The sequence below is a fragment of the Geotrypetes seraphini genome, chromosome 4, assembly GCF_902459505.1.
Source record: "Geotrypetes seraphini chromosome 4, aGeoSer1.1, whole genome shotgun sequence".
NCBI lineage: Eukaryota > Metazoa > Chordata > Amphibia > Gymnophiona > Dermophiidae > Geotrypetes > Geotrypetes seraphini.
This window is the reverse complement of record NC_047087.1, coordinates 240,106,142-240,128,462: the sequence shown is the minus strand read 5'-3', so window position 1 is coordinate 240,128,462 and position 22,321 is coordinate 240,106,142. Positions and strand designations below refer to the sequence as shown.

At 42.1% G+C, this 22,321-nt stretch overlaps 1 protein-coding gene across 3 annotated transcripts in view; it reads left to right on the top strand.

The window, feature by feature from the left end:
- The window catches only part of SIRT1 (sirtuin 1), a 149,146-nt gene that overhangs the window by 2,493 nt on the left and 124,332 nt on the right, over positions 1–22,321 (top strand). For all 3 annotated transcript variants that reach the window (XM_033941660.1, XM_033941657.1, XM_033941658.1), the window contains exons 2-3: positions 6,842–6,958; positions 19,000–19,241. In XM_033941660.1, the coding sequence (XP_033797551.1) occupies positions 6,842–6,958; positions 19,000–19,241 (359 nt within the window). The remainder of the gene's footprint in view (positions 1–6,841; positions 6,959–18,999; positions 19,242–22,321) is intronic.

The window sequence follows — 22,321 nt, the reverse complement described above, 5'->3', positions numbered from 1 at the left end:
ATAAGTTTCACTTTGTTTTTTTCACAATAATCCAAACAAACAATATAGGCTACTGTAGAGTCACCAAATTAAGACCTACTAGGTCAAATAGTTTATACACTTCTTGATGGATCTCAAGTGTTCGCGATCATAACACCACTAGAACATGTCCGGTGTATGACCGAATTGCGAACTATCATCGGTCCAAAAAGTTGTTAAATATTTTGTCACCTCAAACTTTATTTTTATAATTTAAATTGCTTAATATATTCTTTATATATATATATATATTTATTTATGAATACAGTTATGTTGTACTGTATTCTTCCTCTATTATTATTAGAAAAGTACTTAGCTCAGGTATCATCAACCCGTACTTTTCTAATAATAATAGAGGAAGCATACAGTATAACATAACCGTATTCATAAAGAAAGAAATATATATAAAGAATATATTAAGCAATTTAAATTATAAAAATAAAGTTTGAGGTGACAAAATCTTTAACAACTTTTTGGACCGATGATAGTAAGCAATTCGGTCATACACCGGACGTGTTCTAGTGGTGTTATGATCGCGAACACTTGAGATCCATCAAGAACTGTATAAACTATTTGACCTAGTAGGTCTTAGTTTGGTGATTCTACAGTAGCCTATATTGTTTGGAGAAGTGAGTGTGTAGCACATTAAGTGTAAAGAAGTTTTTCACAATAATGCCACAAAACCATTGGTTTTTCCTGCCATTGAAGGAGCTCCAGTTGTAGCTACAGAAGTTATTTTTGACAGAGGTAAACTGCATTTTTGCAGAAGTTCATAAATACAATTAAATATATCTTGTCCCGTTGTAGTGCTATGCATCAGTACTATTTCAGAATTTTTGAGGAATTATTGGAAATTCGTGTCGCAACCACGAAGAAACACAGCTAATTGAGCTACTCCCCCAATGTCCATATTCTCGTCAAAGGCAATGGAAAAAAGCTTTGAAACTAGATGATTTTGCTTTTATCTGATCACTTAAATTGCTGGCCAAATCAGTAATTCTTTCTGCAACTGTATTTCGAGACAGAGAGATTGAAAAACCTTCACATTTCCAGGACAAACAATTTCTGCAGCTTTAATTTAGACATACCTTGATGAAATCGCTTTCAGAAAAAGATTTTTAGCTATCAGTTCCGACAAAGCATAGCTTGCATGCACCACCGCTTCACATTCTCGTGATACTTTAGTAAATATGAACTGTTCTTTTCTCAGTCCCAACTTGAACTCTCTCAACTTTTCTTGTCTCATTAATCCTTCGTAATTGTCATATTTTGACTTATGCTGTTCATAGTGCCATTTAATGTTATATAACTTTGGCACACTAATAGCATTGTTACCTATCAAGCAAATCATTTTATCTTTTACTTCACAGTAAAAAAATTCCAATTCCCACTTTTCTTGAAAATTTTGATGTTCGTCAGCAATTTTTCATATAGTTTTACTACCATTTGGTTTCGATAAAGACTTGGAGGGGCATAATCAAAAAAAGCGTCTAAGTCCCCTTTTGGCCTAAGTCCCTAAACGTTCAACCCAGAAGCAAGGAAAGTGTCCATAACTAAAACAAACGTCCATGTTTTGATTATGGCCTTCCCCTGCCTAAACGCCCAATCTCCACTACGTCTAAAAGTACCCCCACAGCACGTCTACACTTTTAAGCCATAATAAAACAAAAAAACGCCTAAGCCAAAAACGTCCAACAGAAGGGCTTTTAGGCGAAGGAGGAGCCAGTCCTTTGCCTAAAAGCTGGATTCTGTAACCGGTGTCTGTCAAAAACAACACCGGTTACAGAATCCCCCCTCCCCACAACCATCCAGGCAGGAGGGTGCCAAGCCCTCCTGCCATGGCAAACCGCGACCCCCCCCCCCTCCCGACAACATCGGGGCAAGAGGGAGCCCAAACCTTCTTGCCCCGTTGAAGCTGCGACCCCCCCCCCCCCGACTCGATTGGGCCAGGAGGGAGCCCAACCCCTCCTGGCCCAGGCGACCCCCCTACACGTTCGGGCCAGGAGAGAGCCCAAGCCCTCCTGGCCCAGGCAACCCCCTTACCCCAACTCCCCACTACATTACGGGCAGGAGGGATCCCAGGCCCTCCTGCCCTCGATGAACCCCCCCTTCCCCCCAACGTCCGCCCCCCCCAGAACCCGCGATCGGCCCCCCCAGGTGACCCGCGACCCCCCCCGGACGACCCTCCCCCCCTTCCCCGTACCTTTTCGTCGTTGGTCGGACAGACGGGTGCCAAACCCGTCCGTCCGGCATGCAGGTCACCGAAGAATGGGGCCGGATTGGCACAGCGGTACCAAAGTCCTGCCTACTGGTGGGGCCTAAGGCGCCCACTACATTACGGGCAGGAGGGATCCCAGGCCCTCCTACCCTCGACGAACCCCCTCCCCCCCAACGTCCGCCCCCCCCCCCAGAACCCCCGATCCCCACCCCCACCCCCCTTCCCCGTACCTTTTCATCGTTGGTCGGACAGACAGGTGCCAAACCCATCCATCCGGCATGCAGGCCACCAAAGAATGGGGCTGGATTGACCCAGCAGTACCAAAGCCCCGCCTACTGGTGGGGCCTAAGGCGCCTGGGCCAATCAGAATCATAGTACTTAATAAAATAAGCAACTGGCTATATACTTGTACATTGTATCTTTGTTTTGACTGGCTTAGATAGGTGACCGCTCTGCGCCAATAGATTGCAGGAAGAATTTTGCCACTCTAGTTATTGGATTACATTGGCTGGGCCATGAATTGCTTTGAAAGAGTGAACATATGACTTTTCAATACTAATAAAGTCATATTACATTACGGATTTCTATTCCGCTTGTATCTTGCGGTTCTAAGCAGATTACATTGGAAGATAACTGGGCATTTCCATGAAATTACATTACATTAGAAGGTAGTTGGTTTCAAGTTACATAGTGAGGTTTCAGGTTATTTTGTGACATAGAAAAGAAGATTCTAGCATGATGGGATTCGTGTTAGGTTAGGTTAACCGAATATGTTTTTTGAATAGTAGTGTTTTTATTTCTTTTCGGAATGCTTTATAGTCTGTTGTTGTAATCAATAGGTTGGATATGGAGGGGTCAAGTTTTGCTGCTTTAGTAGCTAGGAGGCTGTCGTATAGTTTTTTGTGTTGGGTACCTTTGAGTGCTGGGTAGGAGAATGGTGTCTGGGTTCTCCTAATTCTGGGTGAAAGGTTTCGATTTAGGCGATTGTTTAGGTAGGTAGGCGCAGTTCCGTTTATTACTTTGTATAATAGAATGAATAATTTGAATTGGATTCTGGCTTGTATGGGTAACCAGTGTGAGTCTAGGTAGGCATTGGTGATGTGGTCAAATTTTCGGAGTGAATAGATTAGCCTGAGAGCTGTGTCCTGAGCGGATTGTAGTTGTTTAATTAAGTTTATTGGACAAGGTAGGTAGAGGATGTTGCAGTAGTCCAATAGTCCTAGTACAAGGGATTGGACTATGATCCTGTATTGTCTTTGTTGAAGAATTTTCTTATTTTTCGTAGGTTATGCATGGTGAAGTATGCTTTTTGTGTTGTTTTGTTGATTTGGGTCTGCATTGAGCAGCATCTGTCTATCAATACTCCAAGGATTTTAAGAGATGTCTGTATTGGATATTTGGTTACATTTATTACCAATTCTGTTATGGAAGGGTTTTTGTCCTTTTCAAGTAGTAAGAATTTTGTTTTATCCGAGTTAAGCTTCAATTTGTGGTTCATTCTTTCAATGTTGTACTTTTAAAAAGAGAATTTTACAACAATTAGCATGCTTATTATGCATATTCTAGCTAAGTAGTAAAACCAATCTATCATTTATATAGCTAAAATAATTCTGTTTACTGTGAAAGGAGGTGTCGCTGAGGGGTGTATTTAGGCTAAGACATGGGAATTAATACATATCTGCTGAATAGAATGTGCAAAGGCTACCCATAGCAAATTTCCAAAGCAAAAGTATATATGTACTTTCACTTTGAAATTGGGTAAAATTTGTGGGTTTTAGCATTTTCTGATGTTTTACTTCTGTGCACAATTTGAAAATTGTCAAATTTAGGAACATTTTAAATTATGAAACAAGTGATTTACACCCCCTCCCCTTTTTACAAAACCATAGCGCATTTTTTAGCGCCAGCCATGGTGGTAACAGCTCCGATGCTCATAGGAATTCTATGAGTGATGGAGCTGTTACTGCTACAGTCGGCGCCAAAAACCACACTATGGCAAGCAGGCAGCATATTCACAGATGGTTGACATCATCTAAGGAGCCTGGTACGGACAGTGTAAAAGTGTACTGTCACTCGCATTCGCGAGTGCCCTCCCGCCTGACGTTGGCTCATGGGACCATCAGTTCTTAGTTTTCTGCGGATTGAGCATGAAATATTTTAGAGGGGTGTTTTTTTTGTAGTTTTTATTTTGTACCTGGGGCAAAAGATGGTTAAGTGACTTGCCCAGAGTTGCAAGAAACTGCAGTAGGGATTTAACCCAGTTTGATTTAGTTTTATTTGCCTGATATACTGCTGTTTGAGAATACCAGAATACCAGCACAGTGGTTAACAATCAATTACCAGTTCCACTGGTTCTCCGACTGATGCACAAACCATTAGGCTACATCATGTGCTAATGTTCCCTGGTAATTGCTAAAAACATGGGAGCCCTTACCATCTATTTATGAGGCACTAAGGACCCTGTTTATAAAGCCGTGGTAGCAATTCCCGCATGGCAAATGCAACACAGTCCATTCAGTTCTTATGGGCTATGCCATATTTGCTGTGCTAGGACTTGTTGCTGAGGCTATGTAAAAGGGGAGATAAGTGCTCCCATGTAATGCTGCATTATCTGAATAGTGTACACTAATCATAATGCACTAAAAGGTTAACTTGATACTACCCACCTTCAAAATAATAATAATAAAAAAAAAATTGGCAGCAAGTGTTTTATGGTAGCGAGTTAGTTTGCACTAACCGTGTATTAAGGGCTTTAACACTCTTTAGTAAACATATCCCTCTCTCTTTGGTCAATTATGTATGTGGAAAGTGTGGCCAAAATTTTGTGAAGTAAAAGTAGGGAGTTGATTGATTAAACTAGAAAATCAGTCTCAGACTGTAGGGATAAGGGCCTGGTTCACTTTGCTTGTCTTTTGATTTGACATAAGAGGGACTGATGTAATGGGTTACAAAGGTACTGTTTAGTGCAGTAGTTTACCGTATTTTCATGCATATAACGCGCGCGTTATACACGATTTTTACAAACCGAGTATAACCATTCGCGTTATATTCGTGAGCGCGTTATCCCCCTTTTTTTTACATAGTTCCCCCCCCGACGTCCGATTCACCCCGCAGGACCGCTCACACCCCCACCCCGAAGGACCGCTCGCGCTCGAACCCGCACCCGCATCCCCACCCCGAAGGACTGCTCGCACCCCCACAGCCTCCACACCCCCCCATCATGTAGAAGCTGCCTACCGTCGTCCTGCTGCTTCCTCTGCCGGCGGTCCTGCCCCTTCTCTTAGCCCTGCGTCTACGCTGCTTCCTCTTCCGGCGGTCCTAAGGTCCTAATTTTTTTTTCTTGGGTTTTCCTCCTCTACAGGTGGGTGCAACTTATAGAGCGAAAAATACGGTAAATCCATATTTTTTGTGCCTGTTGGTTTTTGGGGTTTTTGTTTTTTTTTTAACATCATGAGTAAGTTTTTATTTTTCACTCCCTTTTGTAGTGCTGAAGCTTTTCTCTAGCTCAGAGGTGGAGTAAAAGATTTAAGGCTCCTTTTACTAAGGTGTGCTAGCGTTTCTAGCGCATGCATAAGATTAGCGCGCTAGCTGAAAAATTACCGCCTGCTTAAAAGGAGGCGGTAGCGGCTAGCGCAAATGGCATTTTTGTGCAACTTTGTAAAAGGAGCCCTTAGTGAAAGAGCAAAGGGTCATCTGAGGTGAAGTGTAACACTTCACCTCAAATGACATAATTTGGCCTGAACTACTACTTCGCCCTTCCCCATCACAAAGTAATCTTGTACAAAACAGCCAGCACAGGTAGGCCCTAAATCAGAGAGCCTCTGGTGCTCTGGTACCACCACCCTTGTGAACTCATAGTACCTGAAATGTTCAGTGATATCTTCTTCATCCCATCAATGGCAGCAGAGCAAGGAGAGCAGCTAAGTATTTTTGGTTCATGGGGGGGGGGGGGTGGAAGGGTTGGTACCACTGCACCAGAGGCTTTTTTTGGTTGAGGCCCTCTTTGTGCTGGGTGCCTGTACTTATTTTTTTTTAAATTTCTTATATACTACCTGCAAGCCTGAAAACTGTAGAAGCAGTGTACAGTATATTCAGGTACAGTAGGTATTTTTAGCAGCTATATGTATTACTTTAGGGGCTTTTTTTTAGCATGGTTAATCAGCTTATCTATATATTTTGTGTTTGAATGTTGCTCCTGTATGGGCTCCTTTTACTAAGGTGCGCTAGCGTTTTTAGTGCACGCAGGATATTACTGTGCGCTACGCAGCTAGAACTAATGCCAACGGCAATGTAGTGTGTGCTATTCTGTGTATTAAAGCCCTAACGCAGCTTAGTAAAAAGAGCCCTATGTGTATCTTGCAGTGTCAAGACAGAGAGTGAAACAATCTGGAAAGTGCTGAGGTAGTTAGAAGAACTTTGATTAGCACTATCCAGATAGTGTTACTGAAAATCCCAGTCCAGCAGACTTGTGTGTTTACATGCAGGTCCTTTTGAATAGTGGGCTTTAATTTTCTGTAAACACAATTTTATAAAACGTTTAGTGCTGTATGCTGAAGTATTAAAGTCGCTGGGTGACACATGTTTCTTTTGACTTATCCTGTGCAGATAATATCCTTTCGAGTGATGATATTCTTGCCAATGGTTTCCATTCTTGCGACAGTGATGAAGATGACAGAACCTCACATGCTAGTTCTAGTGACTGGACTCCTAGACCACAAATAGGTGAATATTTTATTGGTGTGTTTTACTTAAATACTGTTTAAGTTATATTTGTGTTAGAATATGCTGTCTTGTAGAATGACTGTACTTTTTCCATACCAAAAATGTTATGGTGAAAAATAATAGACTTCAAATGAAAGAGGATGTCGCAGAATTTTATAGTATTTATACATTACTAGTGTTTTGCTGTGTCCTTATATGTCTCAAAAAGAGAGAATGTGCAATCTATTCAATCAACCTGCTTGGCTGTATTTTATTGTAATCATTTTGGTTTACAGCTATTTACTCCCTTTATCCTAACTATAAAAATAAGATGAATATTATTATGATTTTAGTTGTCATTTGTGCTAAGGAGTACAGTCATTTTTCTCAATGGAGGAGAGTAAACAGTGGATTGCCACTGGGGTCTGTACTGGGACCGGTGCTATTTAACTTATTTATAAATGATCTGGAAATTGGAACGGCAAGTGAGGTGATTAAATTTGCAGATGACACTAAACTGTTCAAAGTTATTAAAACGCATGCTTATTGTGAAAAATTGCAGGCGGATCTTAGGAAATTGGAAGACTGGGCGTCCAAATGGCAGATGAAATTTAATGTGGACAAATGCAAAGTGATGCACATAAGAATAACCTGCATCACAGTTACCGGATTCTAGGGTCCACCTTGGGGGTTAGCGCCCAAGAAAAGTATCTGGGTATCATCGTAGACAATATGATGAAACCTTCTTCCCAATGTGTGGTGGCGGCGGCCAAAAAAGCAAACAGGATTCTAGGAATTATTTTTTTCCCCAAAATCTTTATTCATTTTTAACTCTTACAATCAGTTTATAAAACATGTATTATAAAAATAATTTCAATATAGCACTGTACTTATCTAACATATGAACTATAATAATGTAAAATTCCCACCCTCCCCCTTCATCCCATGTTTAATTAAAATAGAATAATCAATAATATACCACAATATTATAACATCTCATATTTAAATACCTCCCAATCCTACCCTCCCCCCTTGAGTGTGCCAGAATAAAATTAAGAAAGAAAAGAAAAGGAACAGCAAAGAACGATGTCTATTCATCACAATATTTTTCCAATGGCCCCAATATCTTTTTAAAGTTATTATATGTCCCTCTTTGTACTGCTATTACTCTTTCCATCTTAAAGATATGGCACAATGAATTCCACCAGAATGTATAATTAAGATTCTTATGATTTTTCCAATTATTGGTAATATGTTGAATGGCTACCCCTGTCATAACTAATAAAAGTTTGTTATTGTATGGTGAAATTTGGCTCTTTTTCCTCATAGCCATTCCAAATAAAACAGTATCATATGAGAGCGCAACATGGTTTTCCAATAAAGAGTTTACTTGAGTCCAAATTGAATCCAAAAATAACTTTATATAGGGACAATAATAAAGTAGATGATCTAATGTCCCTGGTTCCAGATTACAATGCCAGCATTTATTAGACTTGGAACTATCCAACTTTTGTAATCTAACAGGAGTCCAAAACTCTCTATGCAACAAAAAGAACCAAGTTTGTCTCATAGATGCTGACACTGTACATCTCATCCTCCAAGACCAAATTCGTGGCCATTGAGATGCAGAAATCTGATGCTTAATCTCAATGCTCCAAATGTCTCTTAGACCACACTTTGGTTTTTTATTCAAGTATCCAGATATTAATTTATACAACAATGTGGCTTGGTGTCCTAGGAAGTCTGCTTGGAAGCACAGGAACTCCAGACTATATTGAGTATCTAAATTTTTCCATTCAGGGAACCCCACATGAATAGCCTGCTTCAACTGCAACCATTTAAAACTTTGTGATTTATTAAGACCAAATTTATGTTGCAGTTGTGAAAAGTCCAGCAGTTTACCATCTAAAATCACATCATTCAGAGTTCGAATACCTGCAATAATCCAGTTCTTCCAAAGGACTTGGGCTCCGCCAATTTTAATCTTGGAGTTTATCCATAAGGATTGATTAGTTGATTTATTAATTGGGATAGGTGATAAGTTACTTATATATCTCAATGTTTTCCGTGTGTCCATTAAAATTACATTCTCTTTATATCTCCTAGGCATATTAATACTTGGTAAATGAACTAAATTCAAAGGAAACATGAGGCGCCATTCCAAATATAACTAGGATTCTAGGAATTATTAAAAAAGGGATGGTTAACAAGACTAAGAATGTTATAATGCTTCTGTATCACTCCATGGTACATAGAAACATAGAGTATGACGGCAGAAAAGGGCCCGCGGCCCAACAAGTCTGCCCACTCAAGAATCCTCCCTCCCTCGAGAATCCATCTTTTAAACATTCCTCTGGAGCGACCCCACCTGTCTGTCCCATCGTCCCTTGAAGTTGAGCGTGGTACTGGCCTCAATTACCTGATGTGGAAGACCATTCCATCGATCAATTACCCTTTCGGTGCGACCTCATTTGGAGTATTGCATTCAATTCTGGACTCCTTATCTCAAGAAAGATATAGGCGTCCTTTTACAAAGGTGCGTTAGTGTTTTTAGTGCATGCATCAGATAGCGCGCGCTATAGTGCGCGCTACCCAAAAAACTACCGCCTGCTCAAGTGGAGGCAGTAGTGGCTAGCGCGCGGGGCATTTTAGCGCACACTATTCTGCGTTTTAAGGCCCTAACGCACCTTTGTTAAAAAAAGACCATAGTGGTGCTAGACTAGGGGACACTCGAAGTTACAGGGAAATCCTTTTAAAACCAATTTGAGGAAATTTTTTTTCACTCAGAAAATAGTTAAGCCAGAGTATGTGGTAAGAGCAGATAGTGTAGCTGGTTTTAAGAAAGGTTTGGACAAGTTCCTGAATGAAAAGTCCATAGTCTTTTTTTTTTTTTTTTTTAAATATTTTATTTATAAATTTTTCATTCTTACAATAATTTAATTGTACATAAAACTTCAATTAACACATGAAAAATTGTGATTACAAATAATTCATCTTATCTCATAAAATATAACACTCCCCCTTTTTTTCTATTCTTAAATCCATATAATATACATTCCCCTCCCCTGTTTTTGAGAAAGACACGGGGGAAGCCACTACTTGCCCTGTATCAGTAACATGGAATATTGCTACACCTTGGGTTTTGGTAAACTAATAGGGTTCCCAGATATTTAGAAAAACTAACCTCTTTGTACCGATCAAATTGGCTATCTCATGTCTAACAATTTATAGGAGAATTTTTAAGATAAATTGTCCTAAATTTGTCCTAAATCTAACACAAAACTTCTCTTGATGGCTTAGGTGAAACAACTAGGAAGAAAGGGTTTTTGCCAGGTACTAGTGACCTGGATTGGCCACCGTGAGAACGGGTTACTGGGCTTGATGGACCATTGGTCTGACCCAGTAAGGCTGTCCAATGAAGCCTTAACCTACTGTATTGAAAATGAAATTTGCATAAATCTTTTTTTTCCTTATTTCTCAACCACAAAAGTGAAACACTGCACATGCAAATAAGTTATCTAACAAACCTTTATTGAAGAAACAGCAATCTTTCTGAGTCTTGTTTTTATTATGTATATTTTGGCTGTAAGCCATATAGATCTGTGGCTTTAATGGCATAAAAATAGGAAATAAAATGCAAGGTAGTATTACAGATAAGATGGTTGCATGTAAACAAAACCATTTTTTCTTTATTTCTCTGTGGATGCCATTTTATTATCAGTGCCCACTACCCCGTATTGTTTACTGTAAAGTCCATTGAATAAATGCAGCAATTCTATAATCTAGGCATTCACATATATACACATTTTATGTATGCACATACCTGCTTAAGTTACATAGCATATATTTATAAGGTATGCTTACACAGGGATAGAGCATGGGCAGCACATAGGTGGGATTTAAAGAATGTAACTTAAAGAATGCTATTTTATGTGCATCCCTGCTACAATTCAGCATGTGAACTTACACAAGTTCTGTGGCTAGCAAAGTGGGAGCACCTAATTGTTAGGTGCATTAATGCCCTGTTATGCTAGTATTCTGTAACAACAGAAAGTATGTGCTTAGTTTTCTGTTATCAAATAGATCACTATTGTGTGCCCTCCAGGTTCCTAATTGGAGATATCCAGTTATAGAATAGCCCCCGAGGGAATGGTACAGTTTAGGGGATGAAGAACTTATGTGCACGACAGAAGAGTGGGACTTGGGTGTGATTGTTTATGATGATCTTAAGGTGGCCAAACAGGTTGAAAAGGTGATGGCAAAAGCTAGAAGGATTCTAGGGTGCATAGGGAGAGGTATGGCCAGTAGGAAAAAGGAGGTATTGATGCCCCTGTATAAGACTTTGGTGCGACCTCATTTAGAATATTGTGTACAGTTCTGGAGGCCGCACCTTCAAAAAGATATAAAAAGGATGGAGTCAGTCCAGAGGAAGGCTACTAAAATGGAGCGTGATCTTCATCAGAAGGCGTATGAGGACAGACTTAGGGGTCCTTTTATCAAGCCGTGCTAGCGGGGTTAGTGCGTCGGACATTTCATCATTCGCTAACCCCCGCAGCTGGCTAAAAAACTAACGCCTGCTCAATGCAGGCTAGCGCAGCAGGCGGTTTAACGCGTGGTATTACGCGCGTTAAACCTCTACCACAGCTTGATAAAAGGACCCCTTAAAGATCTCAATCTGTATACTGAGGGGAGATATGATAGAGACATTTAAATACCTACATGGCATAAATGCGCATGAGTCAAATCTGTCATCTGAAAGAAAGCTCTGGATAGGGCATAGGTGATAGGCTCAGGAGTAATCTAAGGAAATACTTTTTACAGAAAGAGTGGTAGATGCGTGGAACAGTCTCCCGGTAGAGGTGGTAGAGACAGAAACTGTGTCTGATTTCAAGAAAGCCTGAGATAGGCATGTGGGATCTCTTAGAGAGAGGAAGAGATAATGGTTACTGTGGATGGGCAAACTGGATGGGCCATTTGGCCTTTATCTGCCATCATGTTTCTATGTTTAATTGTTTATAAATGACCCCTAGTCAGAGTGTTGAGCCATGCCTTCCATGTCATATACACTTTGCTCTTCAGTGAGGTAGTTTCCTGAGCTTGAGATCAGCTGGAGGGAGGAAGAGGCACTAAAATATTTCTTGTGAACAAATCCCAAAGTTGCTTATTAATTTTGTAAAGCAGACAATTCTGTATGAATAGTTATCCCAGGACAAGCAGGCAGCATATTCCCACAGATGGGTGACGTCACCGACGGAGCCCCGCAGCGGACAGCCTCGAAAGCAAACTTGCTTGAAGATCTCAAACTTTCGAGCACTGCACCGCGCCTGCGCGCGTGCCTTCCCGCCCGAACTAGGGGGCGCATCTCCTGAGAGGATCCTCAGTTCGTTTATTTCCGCGGAGACAAGAAGACACGTTTTCTTTCTCTGCAGCATTGCCTTCTCATCACTGCGGCTGTTTCTTTATTTAAGTACGGTCGCTGTGCTTGTTTTGTATTTCCTTTCTTTTTCTTTAAAAAAAAAAAAATATATTGTTTTCTTTTTTTGTTCGGCCGTCGAGCTTTGGGCCTAGGCCTAGGCTCCTTCGTTCGACACGGACTTTATTTTTTCCATGTCCCGGCCTCTTACCGGGTTTAAACGTTGTCGACAGTGTAATCGGGTGATTTCTGTTACCGATCCTCACTGCCGTTGTTTACAGTGCCTGGGTTCTTCTCATTCCCCAGAAGATTGTCATCGCTGCTTCACCCTTACTCCACGGGCCTTTCGGCGACGTTGTGCTCAATTTTTTCAACTTTTCGGCATGGAGCAATCTTCGAATCCGGCCTCGACCGTAGCGGCTGCTCCGGTCTCGAAGGCTTCGACTCCGACGACCTCGACACCTGTGGTCTCGAAGGCCTCGACCCAGATTCCAGCTGGAGTTTCAGTCTCGAAGGCCTCGACCTATTCTGCTTCGGTTGCCTCGAAGTCTCCGAGTTCCCTTTCAGGTGCCGTATCCAAGAAGCCACCAGAATCCTCGGCTCGTCCACCTTCGAAGCGTACCTCCAAGATAAGGGAATACTCACCTTCGAGGTCGCCCTCTTCGGAGCGTACTGCTGCACCTACGAGGTCAGAATCTTCTGTCTCGGTGCCGATGCTAGAGGACATGTTGAAATCTATCCTCACCACTCAGATTTCCTCATTAGTGGCTCAATTGGTTCCGTCCTCGACCTTGCCTCGGACTGATCAGCCTGTCACTCAACCAGAGCTTCCAGTCTCCCGAGGCCGATCCCGGACACCGAAGAACTTTTCTTCATCAGAGTCTTCTCCGGGCTCACCTCCTCCGAAGCATCGATCGAAGCATTCAAGACCTGTTACTTCTAAGATTCGGAGGGAGTCTTCGACATTGGATACCGAGGCTTCTTTACCTCGTTCTTCGAAGTCGAAGCATGGATCTCGACATCATCGAGCCTCGACTCGAAGCCCTTCTCGATCCAGAACACCGTCGAAGCCAGTCCGTCGAGACAGTCCTCCACATACCTCGACTCATTCTGTAACACGTACACCTGCTACTTCTCCTTCCAGGAGTTTGAAAAGAAAGCATTCTCTTACTCCAACTCACAGTGCAGCTTCTTCGGTCACTCTGCGTCTGGAATCAGACCTTTCACCATATTCTAGAGAGGCTTCTCCATCCTATTCAGTTCAACATAAATCTCGCAGTGGTTCTCCTGAGGAAACATCTGATCCAAAATCAATTTCTTTTGCCAAATTTATCTTTGACATGGGCCAAGCTCTCAAGATAGACCTTCATTCAGACTCAAAATATACTCCTGAATACTTAGCGGATATGGAGCTTCCCCATCCACCAAAAGAGTCACTCAGATTACCTATGACTCCTGTTCTGCAGCAGACCTTCACTCGCAATATGGAAACCCCTTATTCTATTACTGCTATCCCATCCAAATTAGAATCTCGTTATAGAACGGTCCCCTCTAAAGGATATGAAAAGTCTCAACTTTCTCATCAATCTCTGGTTGTAGAGTCATCATTGAAGAAAGCACATCCCTCCAAAATCTATGCTTCGGTTCCTCCTGGTAGGGAAGGCCGTACCATGGATAAGTTTGGACGTCGTTTATACCAGAACTCTATGATGGCAAATAGAGTTCTTAATTATAATTACATATTTACGTCCTACTTCAACCATTTTTTAAAGATTTTATCTTCATTTTACCCGGACATCTCTACCAATCGCCTATCAGAATTTAAAAATATCCTTAAGACTCTTTCTCAGTTGAGACTCTTCATGCTACAAGCTTCCTATGATGCCTTTGAACTCTCGTCTAGAGTGTCGGCATTTGCTGTAGCCATGCGTAGGTTAGCATGGTTACGGATAGTGGACATGGATCCTAACCTTCAGGATAGATTGGCGAATCTTCCTTGTCAAGGAAATGAGTTATTTGATGACTCTATTGAGGCGGCTACAAAGCGTCTTTCAGAACATGAGTGCTCTTTTGCTTCCCTCATTCGCCCAAAACCTAAACCTGTACCAACTAGAGGTTTCAAACAAACTCCACGTCGCTATCCACAGAAAACAACTCCTGCTTTTTCTAGACCTCCTGCTCGTCGGCCTCCTCCACAACGACAACAAAAGTCTCAGACCCCTGCTGCCTCCAAGCCTGCTCAGTCTTTTTGACAATCTCGACCTGAGCATTCAAATTTCTCTGTTTCCAAATTCTCCCCTCTCCATAGGGGGTCGCCTGTCCACATTTTATCATCAATGGGAGCTCATAACATCAGATCTCTGGGTACTTACCATCATACGAGAGGGATACTCTCTTCGACTCCTTCAGGTGCCTCCAGATCGCCATCCAAGAGAGTGTCTTTCAAATCAGTCGCATCTTCCTCTTCTTCTTCAAGAAGCTCGATCTCTTCTTCTACTGCGAGCAGTGGAGGAAGTTCCTCTCTCCCAAAGGAACTTGGGTTTCTACTCCCGTTATTTTCTAGTCCCCAAAAAGACAGGGGATTTGCGACCGATTTTGGATCTCAGAGCTCTCAACAAATTTCTAGTCAAAGAGAAATTTCGAATGCTCACTCTGCCAACTCTATATTCCTTGATGGATCAAGGGGATTGGATGTGCTCCCTCGATCTCAAAGAGGCATATACTCATATCCCTATTCATCCAACATTTCGCAAGTACCTCATATTCCAAGTAGGAAATCTTCATCTACAGTACAGGGTTCTACCCTTCGGACTGGCTTCTTCCCCCAGAGTTTTCACAAAATGCCTTGTGGTTGTGGCTGCAGCTCTTCGCAACCAGGGTCTCCAAGTATTTCCATACCTAGACGACTGGCTCATCAAGGCTCCCTCTCTTTCAGGGGTTATTGCAGCGACCCAACAGACTATTCTTTTTCTACAAAGTCTGGGATTTCACATCAATTTTCCCAAATCTCAGCTGACTCCTTCTCAGTCTCTCCAGTTCATAGGAGCAACTCTGGACACCATCAATCTGAGAGCATACCTTCCACAACCACGTCAGGATGCTCTCCTTCAAATTTCCCAACAATTCTTCCAACTTTCCACTGTTCCAGCAAGGAAAATGATGGTTCTACTCGGTCACATGGCTTCTACAGTTCATGTGGTTCCCTTTGCCAGACTTCACCTTCGCATTCCTCAATGGACACTGGCATCTCAATGGCAACAATCAGTGGATCCTCCATCTCGACTAATTGCCATCACTCCTTCATTAAAGAAGTCTCTCCGTTGGTGGATGCTCTCTTTAAATCTTTCAAGAGGTTTACTGTTTTACCCTCTTCCTCATCAGAAGGTCCTCACAACCGACTCGTCAATGTACGCATGGGGAGCCCATGTGGACGGTCTTTGCACTCAAGGGCTCTGGACCCAAGCAGAACGGAGGTGTCCTATAAATCTGTTGGAACTCAGAGCGATATTCTATGCTCTCAAAGCTTTTCAGCATCTCCTTCATGACATGGTGATTCTAGTACGTACCGACAATCAAGTAGCCATGTATTATGTAAACAAACAGGGAGGGACGGGGTCTCATTCCCTCTGTCAAGAGGCCCTGAAATTGTGGAAGTGGGCGATTCTTCACAACATCTTCCTCAGAGCAGTTTATATTCAGGGTCAACACAACTGTTTGGCGGACAAATTGAGTCGTCTTCTACAACCTCACGAATGGACACTCAATTCTCCGACTCTTCGCCAAATTTTTGCTCGTTGGGGGACTCCGCAGATAGATCTGTTTGCATCACCTCTCAACTTCAAACTGCCTCAATTTTGCTCCCGCATCTATACTCCTCAACGTCTCGAAGCGGATGCATTTCTACTGGACTGGAGGAATCAGTTCCTTTATGCTTTTCCTCCGTTTCCTCTGATTCTCAAGACTCTGGTCAAGTTAAAATCAGACCATGCCACCATGATTCTAATAGCTCCTCGGTGGCCCAGGCAACCTTGGTTCTCCCTTCTACTTCAACTCAGCACCAGGGAGCCTCTACTTCTTCCAATTTTTCCTTCTCTACTCACGCAGAATCAAGGATCTTTGCTTCATCCCAATCTACAGTCTCTACATTTGACAGCTTGGTACCTTTCTCTATAACAGACTTTTCTCAATTCTCTCCGTCTGTGCAAGATATTTTACTTGCTTCCAGAAAACCATCAACTAGACAATGTTATGGTCAAAAGTGGACAAGATTCTCTGCTTGGTGTTCTACACATAATTTACCTCCCAGATCTGCTTCCTTGACATCAGTTCTGGACTATTTACTTCATTTATCACAATCTGGACTTCAGACTACATCTATCCGAGTCCACCTTAGTGCTTTAGCTGCTTTTCATCAGCCTTTGGATGGAAAATCCCTTTCTGCACATCCTATGATTTCTCGTTTTATGAAAGGACTTCTCAATCTCCATCCTCCTCTTAAACCACCTCCTGTGGTTTGGGATCTCAATGTTGTTTTAGCTCAACTTATGAAATCTCCTTTTGAACCACTTGACAAAGCTCATCTCAAATATCTCACTTGGAAAGCTGTATTCCTGATCGCCCTCACTTCTGCTCGTCGTGTCAGTGAGTTACAAGCGCTAGTGGCTGATCCGCCTTTCACAGTTTTTCACCATGACAAGGTTGTTCTCCGTACTCATCCTAAATTCTTGCCTAAAGTTGTTTCAGAATTTCATATCAATCAGTCTATTGTTTTGCCTGTATTTTTTCCAAAGCCTCATTCTCACCCAGGAGAGGCGGCTCTTCATACCTTGGACTGTAAACGTGCTTTGGCTTTCTACCTGCAACGCACTCAGCTTCACAGAACATCCCCTCAACTTTTCATATCTTTTGATCCGAACAGGTTGGGTCGTCCTATATCGAAGCGTACCATCTCCAACTGGATGGCTGCTTGCATTTCTTTTTGCTATGCTCAGGCTGGTCTTCCTCTGCAAGGTCGAGTGACGGGCCACAAAGTTAGAGCTATGGCGGCATCTGTAGCTTTCCTCCGATCAACTCCTATTGAGGAAATCTGCAAGCTGCCACTTGGTCCTCGGTTCATACTTTCACCTCTCATTATTGTCTGGATTCTTTATCCAGGAGGGATGGCCATTTTGGCCAATCTGTTTTGCAAAATCTTTTTTCGTAAATTGCCAACTTCCCTCCATCCCTTTTTACTTAGCTTGGAGGTCACCCATATGTGGGAATATGCTGCCTGCTTGTCCTGGGATAAAGCACAATTACTTACCGTAACAGTTGTTATCCAGGGACAGCAGGCAGATATTCCCACAACCCTCCCACCTCCCCTGGTTGGCTTCTTGGCTAGGTATCTGAACTGAGGATCCTCTCAGGAGATGCGCCCCCTAGTTCGAGCGGGAAGGCACGCGCGCAGGCGCGGTGCAGTGCTCGAAAGTTCGAGATCTTCAAGCAAGTTTGCTTTCGAGGCTGTCCGCTGCGGGGCTCCGTTGGTGACGTCACCCATATGTGGGAATATCTGCCTGCTGTCCCTGGATAACAACTGTTACGGTAAGTAACTGTGCTTTTTGGTCATACTGGATAAGAATGTTGTATCTCTTGAGCCCTTGCTCATTAAGCATTGTATTTCACTAGTACATAGTGACTCTTAAGGAAGAGTCCTTCTAGCAACTTTATTTTTAATGATTGTTTATACTTAAAATTTCCTTCTGTTTCTTTGAACTTCCTTCTCAGTTGAAGCCTTCAATTACATTAATCTGGGACCTTTTTCTCCTAACTATTGTCTTCCTACTTACTTTAGTTCAATTAATGCAGCAACAGCCTTCAGTTAGAAACCATATACAAGAGCCCTTTCCGAAGCTTTACAGTCATGAACCTTGAATCTGGGTGATTTAGGGAGGGATTGGAGGGATAGATAATCTCAGCCAGATAATTCAGCATGGTAGTACACGGTAGTCAGATGATTACTTTACTGGTAAAAACTATGAGAAGATGTCCATTCCCAGGCTCATCCATTTGTCAATGTAATACTTCATGATTTGCTTTGGAGGAATGGGCTTTTAGTTATGCAAGACAAAACTGTGGATTTGGAATTTAATTACTTGCTTTTTCCCAAATCTGAGCGCAGGAAAAATCGACTAGATATACAAGTTATTTCCCTGTCTAAGTGAACTTACCTAAGTTGTGCTTAATGCGGTGGAGGGTAAACTTGAAATAATGCCTTGCTGCTTTTTTTTTTTTTTTATTATAAATCTTTAATCATTTTTAATCTTTCAACAAGTGTACAAATTAATATCTTATATGCTGCTTTTTTTTTTTTTTTCTAGAGATTGTTTTCCTTTTCCACATCTTTTCTTACCTATCTCAGCTCTGCTTTTATTCTTCTAGTTTTCCTCTCTGCTATGGTATGGTACACTTGATTATCCTCTCCATTTGCTCGCTCTCTTTACTATTTTTCCTGATTGTCTTTGCCCCAAGTGTCTCCTACAATTTTCAAATCTAACTACAAGATGGAAAACAAATTGGTTAATTTTTTGTTATGTATATATCTATAAATGTAACCAAACACTTGCTTCAGAGAGGGAAAAAATTAGAATATAATACTAGTTTCTTCTAACAGGTCCCTACACCTTTGTTCAACAACACCTGCTGATGGGCACAGACCCTCGGACAATCCTTAAGGACCTGCTGCCAGAAACAATCCCTCCACCTGAACTAGATGATATGACCCTGTGGCAAATTGTTATAAACATTCTTTCAGAACCACCAAAAAGGAAAAAGTGCAAAGATATTAATACTATTGAAGATGCTGTGAAACTTCTACAAGTGTGCAAGAAAATAATTGTTTTGACTGGTGCTGGGGTATGTATAATACAAAATTTCTGTTTTAAAATCCTAGATTGTTTGAAAAATTGTATATTGATATAGACAGACCACACTCTAGCCAGCTCTAAATATTATTGGATTGAAATACATTTGTAAAATGCTGAGAGCATACACATTTGTGGGCAGATTCTATAAACGGCATCCAGTTGTAGACGGCAATTGGCTGGTTAGACAGCAGTAGAAAGCCTATCAGGGGACACATTTTCTAAAAAAAAACCAAAACGGAAAACCCTGAGGCAGATGCCTACACTGTAGGTGCCTACACTGCATTTGTTGCAGTTAAGCGAGACTTGTTGGGACACTTAAGCTTGCCCAAGGTTGGGTGTGGGCCTGGTTTTACCTGGAAGTGGTCTTAGGCAAGCTTAAGCAGCCCAAGGCATCTCCCTAGGGCTGCGACAGACGCTTGAAATGTAGGCCAGCACATTTCAAATGGACACAGCTACTGAGCTGATCACGGCAAGGAAATCCCCCTGCTGCGATCAGCTGATGGCAAGGGATCAGGAGCGATTCTCTTACTGGTGTCTGTGACATGGGCACCGGTTAGAGAATTGGGGCAGTTAGGCATCTGCCAGGGCAGATGCGATTCTGTATAGGATGCTGGTGTGCAATTCTCTGCCACTTCTTGGCGGCTGCTGAGACCGGTATCCAATAAAGAATTTTGCCTCTGCTTCATAGACATACTAAACTGTCCCTGTTTTGTGAAGCTTACAAATAGTTAACTTATAAAGTTTATCAGTTTAGCTAATATAAGTTGACATGGGGTTTGGTTCATGCACAGAATTCTTCCCTTGGTTCAAAACTCTGAAAGGAACACTAGCAGCTTTCTTCCAGAGTACATCCTCTACAAAAAATAAACAAACTTGAAGAATAGTTAGTATATATGCACAAAAGGAGAAGATTAAACTCTTGGATAACATTTAATGCCAAATAACCTTTTGTATGTTCTAGTTTAAAAAATTGTTCTTTAATTGCTTTCAAAACAAAATCTTTTTGGGTCATTTGAACATGTTTGGTCTAGTGTTTAGACTTAGAGCTGGATTTACTAAAGAAAGCCAGGGAAATTTCATAACCGGTGCCTAAACATAGGCATTGGTAGGTACCCTGCCAATGCCTAAGTTAATTGAAAACACCATCAGAAATGGCAAAACACGGCAGTATTTTTATTTTTTTTTAAGTGCTTTATTCATTTATAATTTACAACAAGTGTACAATAAATAACAAACACGTAAGATACAGCATCACTTGAAAATCAGCAATCTTTCAACAAGAAAATTTAACCCTCCCCCCTCCCATATCACTTTTCCAACAAAATAGATATACCACATAAATATATCTTATCATTAGAATATATTTTTAATAAAACCCACCCCCCATACCACAATAAAAAATTAAAACTTGGGAAAAGTGTAAATTATTCTTTATAATAACTTATAAATGGCCCCCACACATCCTTAAATTTATGATAATAGCCTTTTTGTACTGCCAACGCTCTCTCCATTTTAAATATATGACATACTGAGTTCCACCAAAATAGATAGTTCAATCTTGTACAATCTTTCCAGTTATATGTTATTTGTTGAATGGCAACTCCAGTTAAAATCATTAAAAGCTTATTATTATTAGCCGATATTTGAGGCTTAGCTCTCATCAGTATGCCAAACAAAATTGTATCATAAGATAATGCTACATAATTTTCAAGCAATTGATTTATTTGATCCCAAATTGAAAACCAAAAAGTTTTAATTAATGGACAATAAATGATCTAAAGTACCATGGCAGTGTTAAAGTGCCAAAATGCCTAATAAAAGGTGATTGGCATTGCGTCTAGGTAGCTGCTGTAGGCTGCAGAACGCTAAAGTAGGCGTGTCCAATGCCGGAAGTGTCGTTAGGCAGACTAAAGCTGCTACCTAGCTGCAATTCATGGCAAGATAGGTGACTGAAATGTAGGCCCAGAATACCCTGGCCTACATTTCAGCTGCCTATCTATGCTGATATGGGATCCTGAAGTCAGGCTACAGAAGCCTTAAGCTGATTGCACTAGGGGAAGTTATCCGTGACTTTGGGGAGTCCTGCTGGCTCAGCTCATGGGGGGGGGGGGGGAGGCTGAAATACCCCTGCCGTGATCAGTTGAGCGGCTGTGGCAGGAGAACCCACTCCTGCCTGCTGGAACTCTCAAAGCACCTCTCTCCAATTGTGATAGGCAGGAGGGATGCCCACTCCCTCCTGCCTGCAGAACCCCCCACGCCCGAACACATGGCCCGCCCCAATTGCTGATTTCCTCCCTCCCCCTGTACCTTTTGTTGTAAAGCTGGCTGGAATGATGACTACACCCTCCAGCCGGCAGGCCCGCATCTTCACAATAGCGGACCTTCATGGTGTGTCCTGAGAGACACTGGGAGGGGCCAAGGACTAGAAATAAATACTCAAGGATTAGGACCCAAATCCTTTATTCACTCAAAAACAAGCCCCACACGGACAAACGATACACACACCCAGCAACACTACAAGGCCTTACTTACAACCCACAACATTCACACTCCCCAAAGAGTAAGGCCTTGTAGTGTTGCTGGGTATGTGTATCGTTTGTCCGTGTGGGGCTTGTTTTTGAGTGAATAAGGGGCCAAGGACTCCCATTGGCCTCTCCAAGTGTATTCCAGGATGCATTGGGAAGGAGTCTAAAGCCATGATTGGCTTGCGTGCCTAAGGCCTCTCCTATGGGAGGGGTCTTAGGCCCCTTGGGAAGGCTCACCATTGTGAAGAGGTGGGCCTGCAGGCCAGAGGGTGTAGGCATTCTTCCGGCCAGCCTTACAACAAAAGGTATGGGGTGGGGATGGGTTTCAGGAGTATTGGTGTTTGGTTGAGTCATGGGTTTGGGGGGATGGGGTTAAGGGGGTATTTGTGGTCAGAGCAGATCATGTGTTCGGGGGAAGGGGTGCCTACAGGCAGGAGGGAGTGGGCATCCCTCCTGCCTATCATGGTTCAGGGGGTGCTTCGGGAGTTCTGGCAGGCAGTAGTGGGCATCTCTCCTGTCGATGTAGGGAGCAATCCCCTGCTGC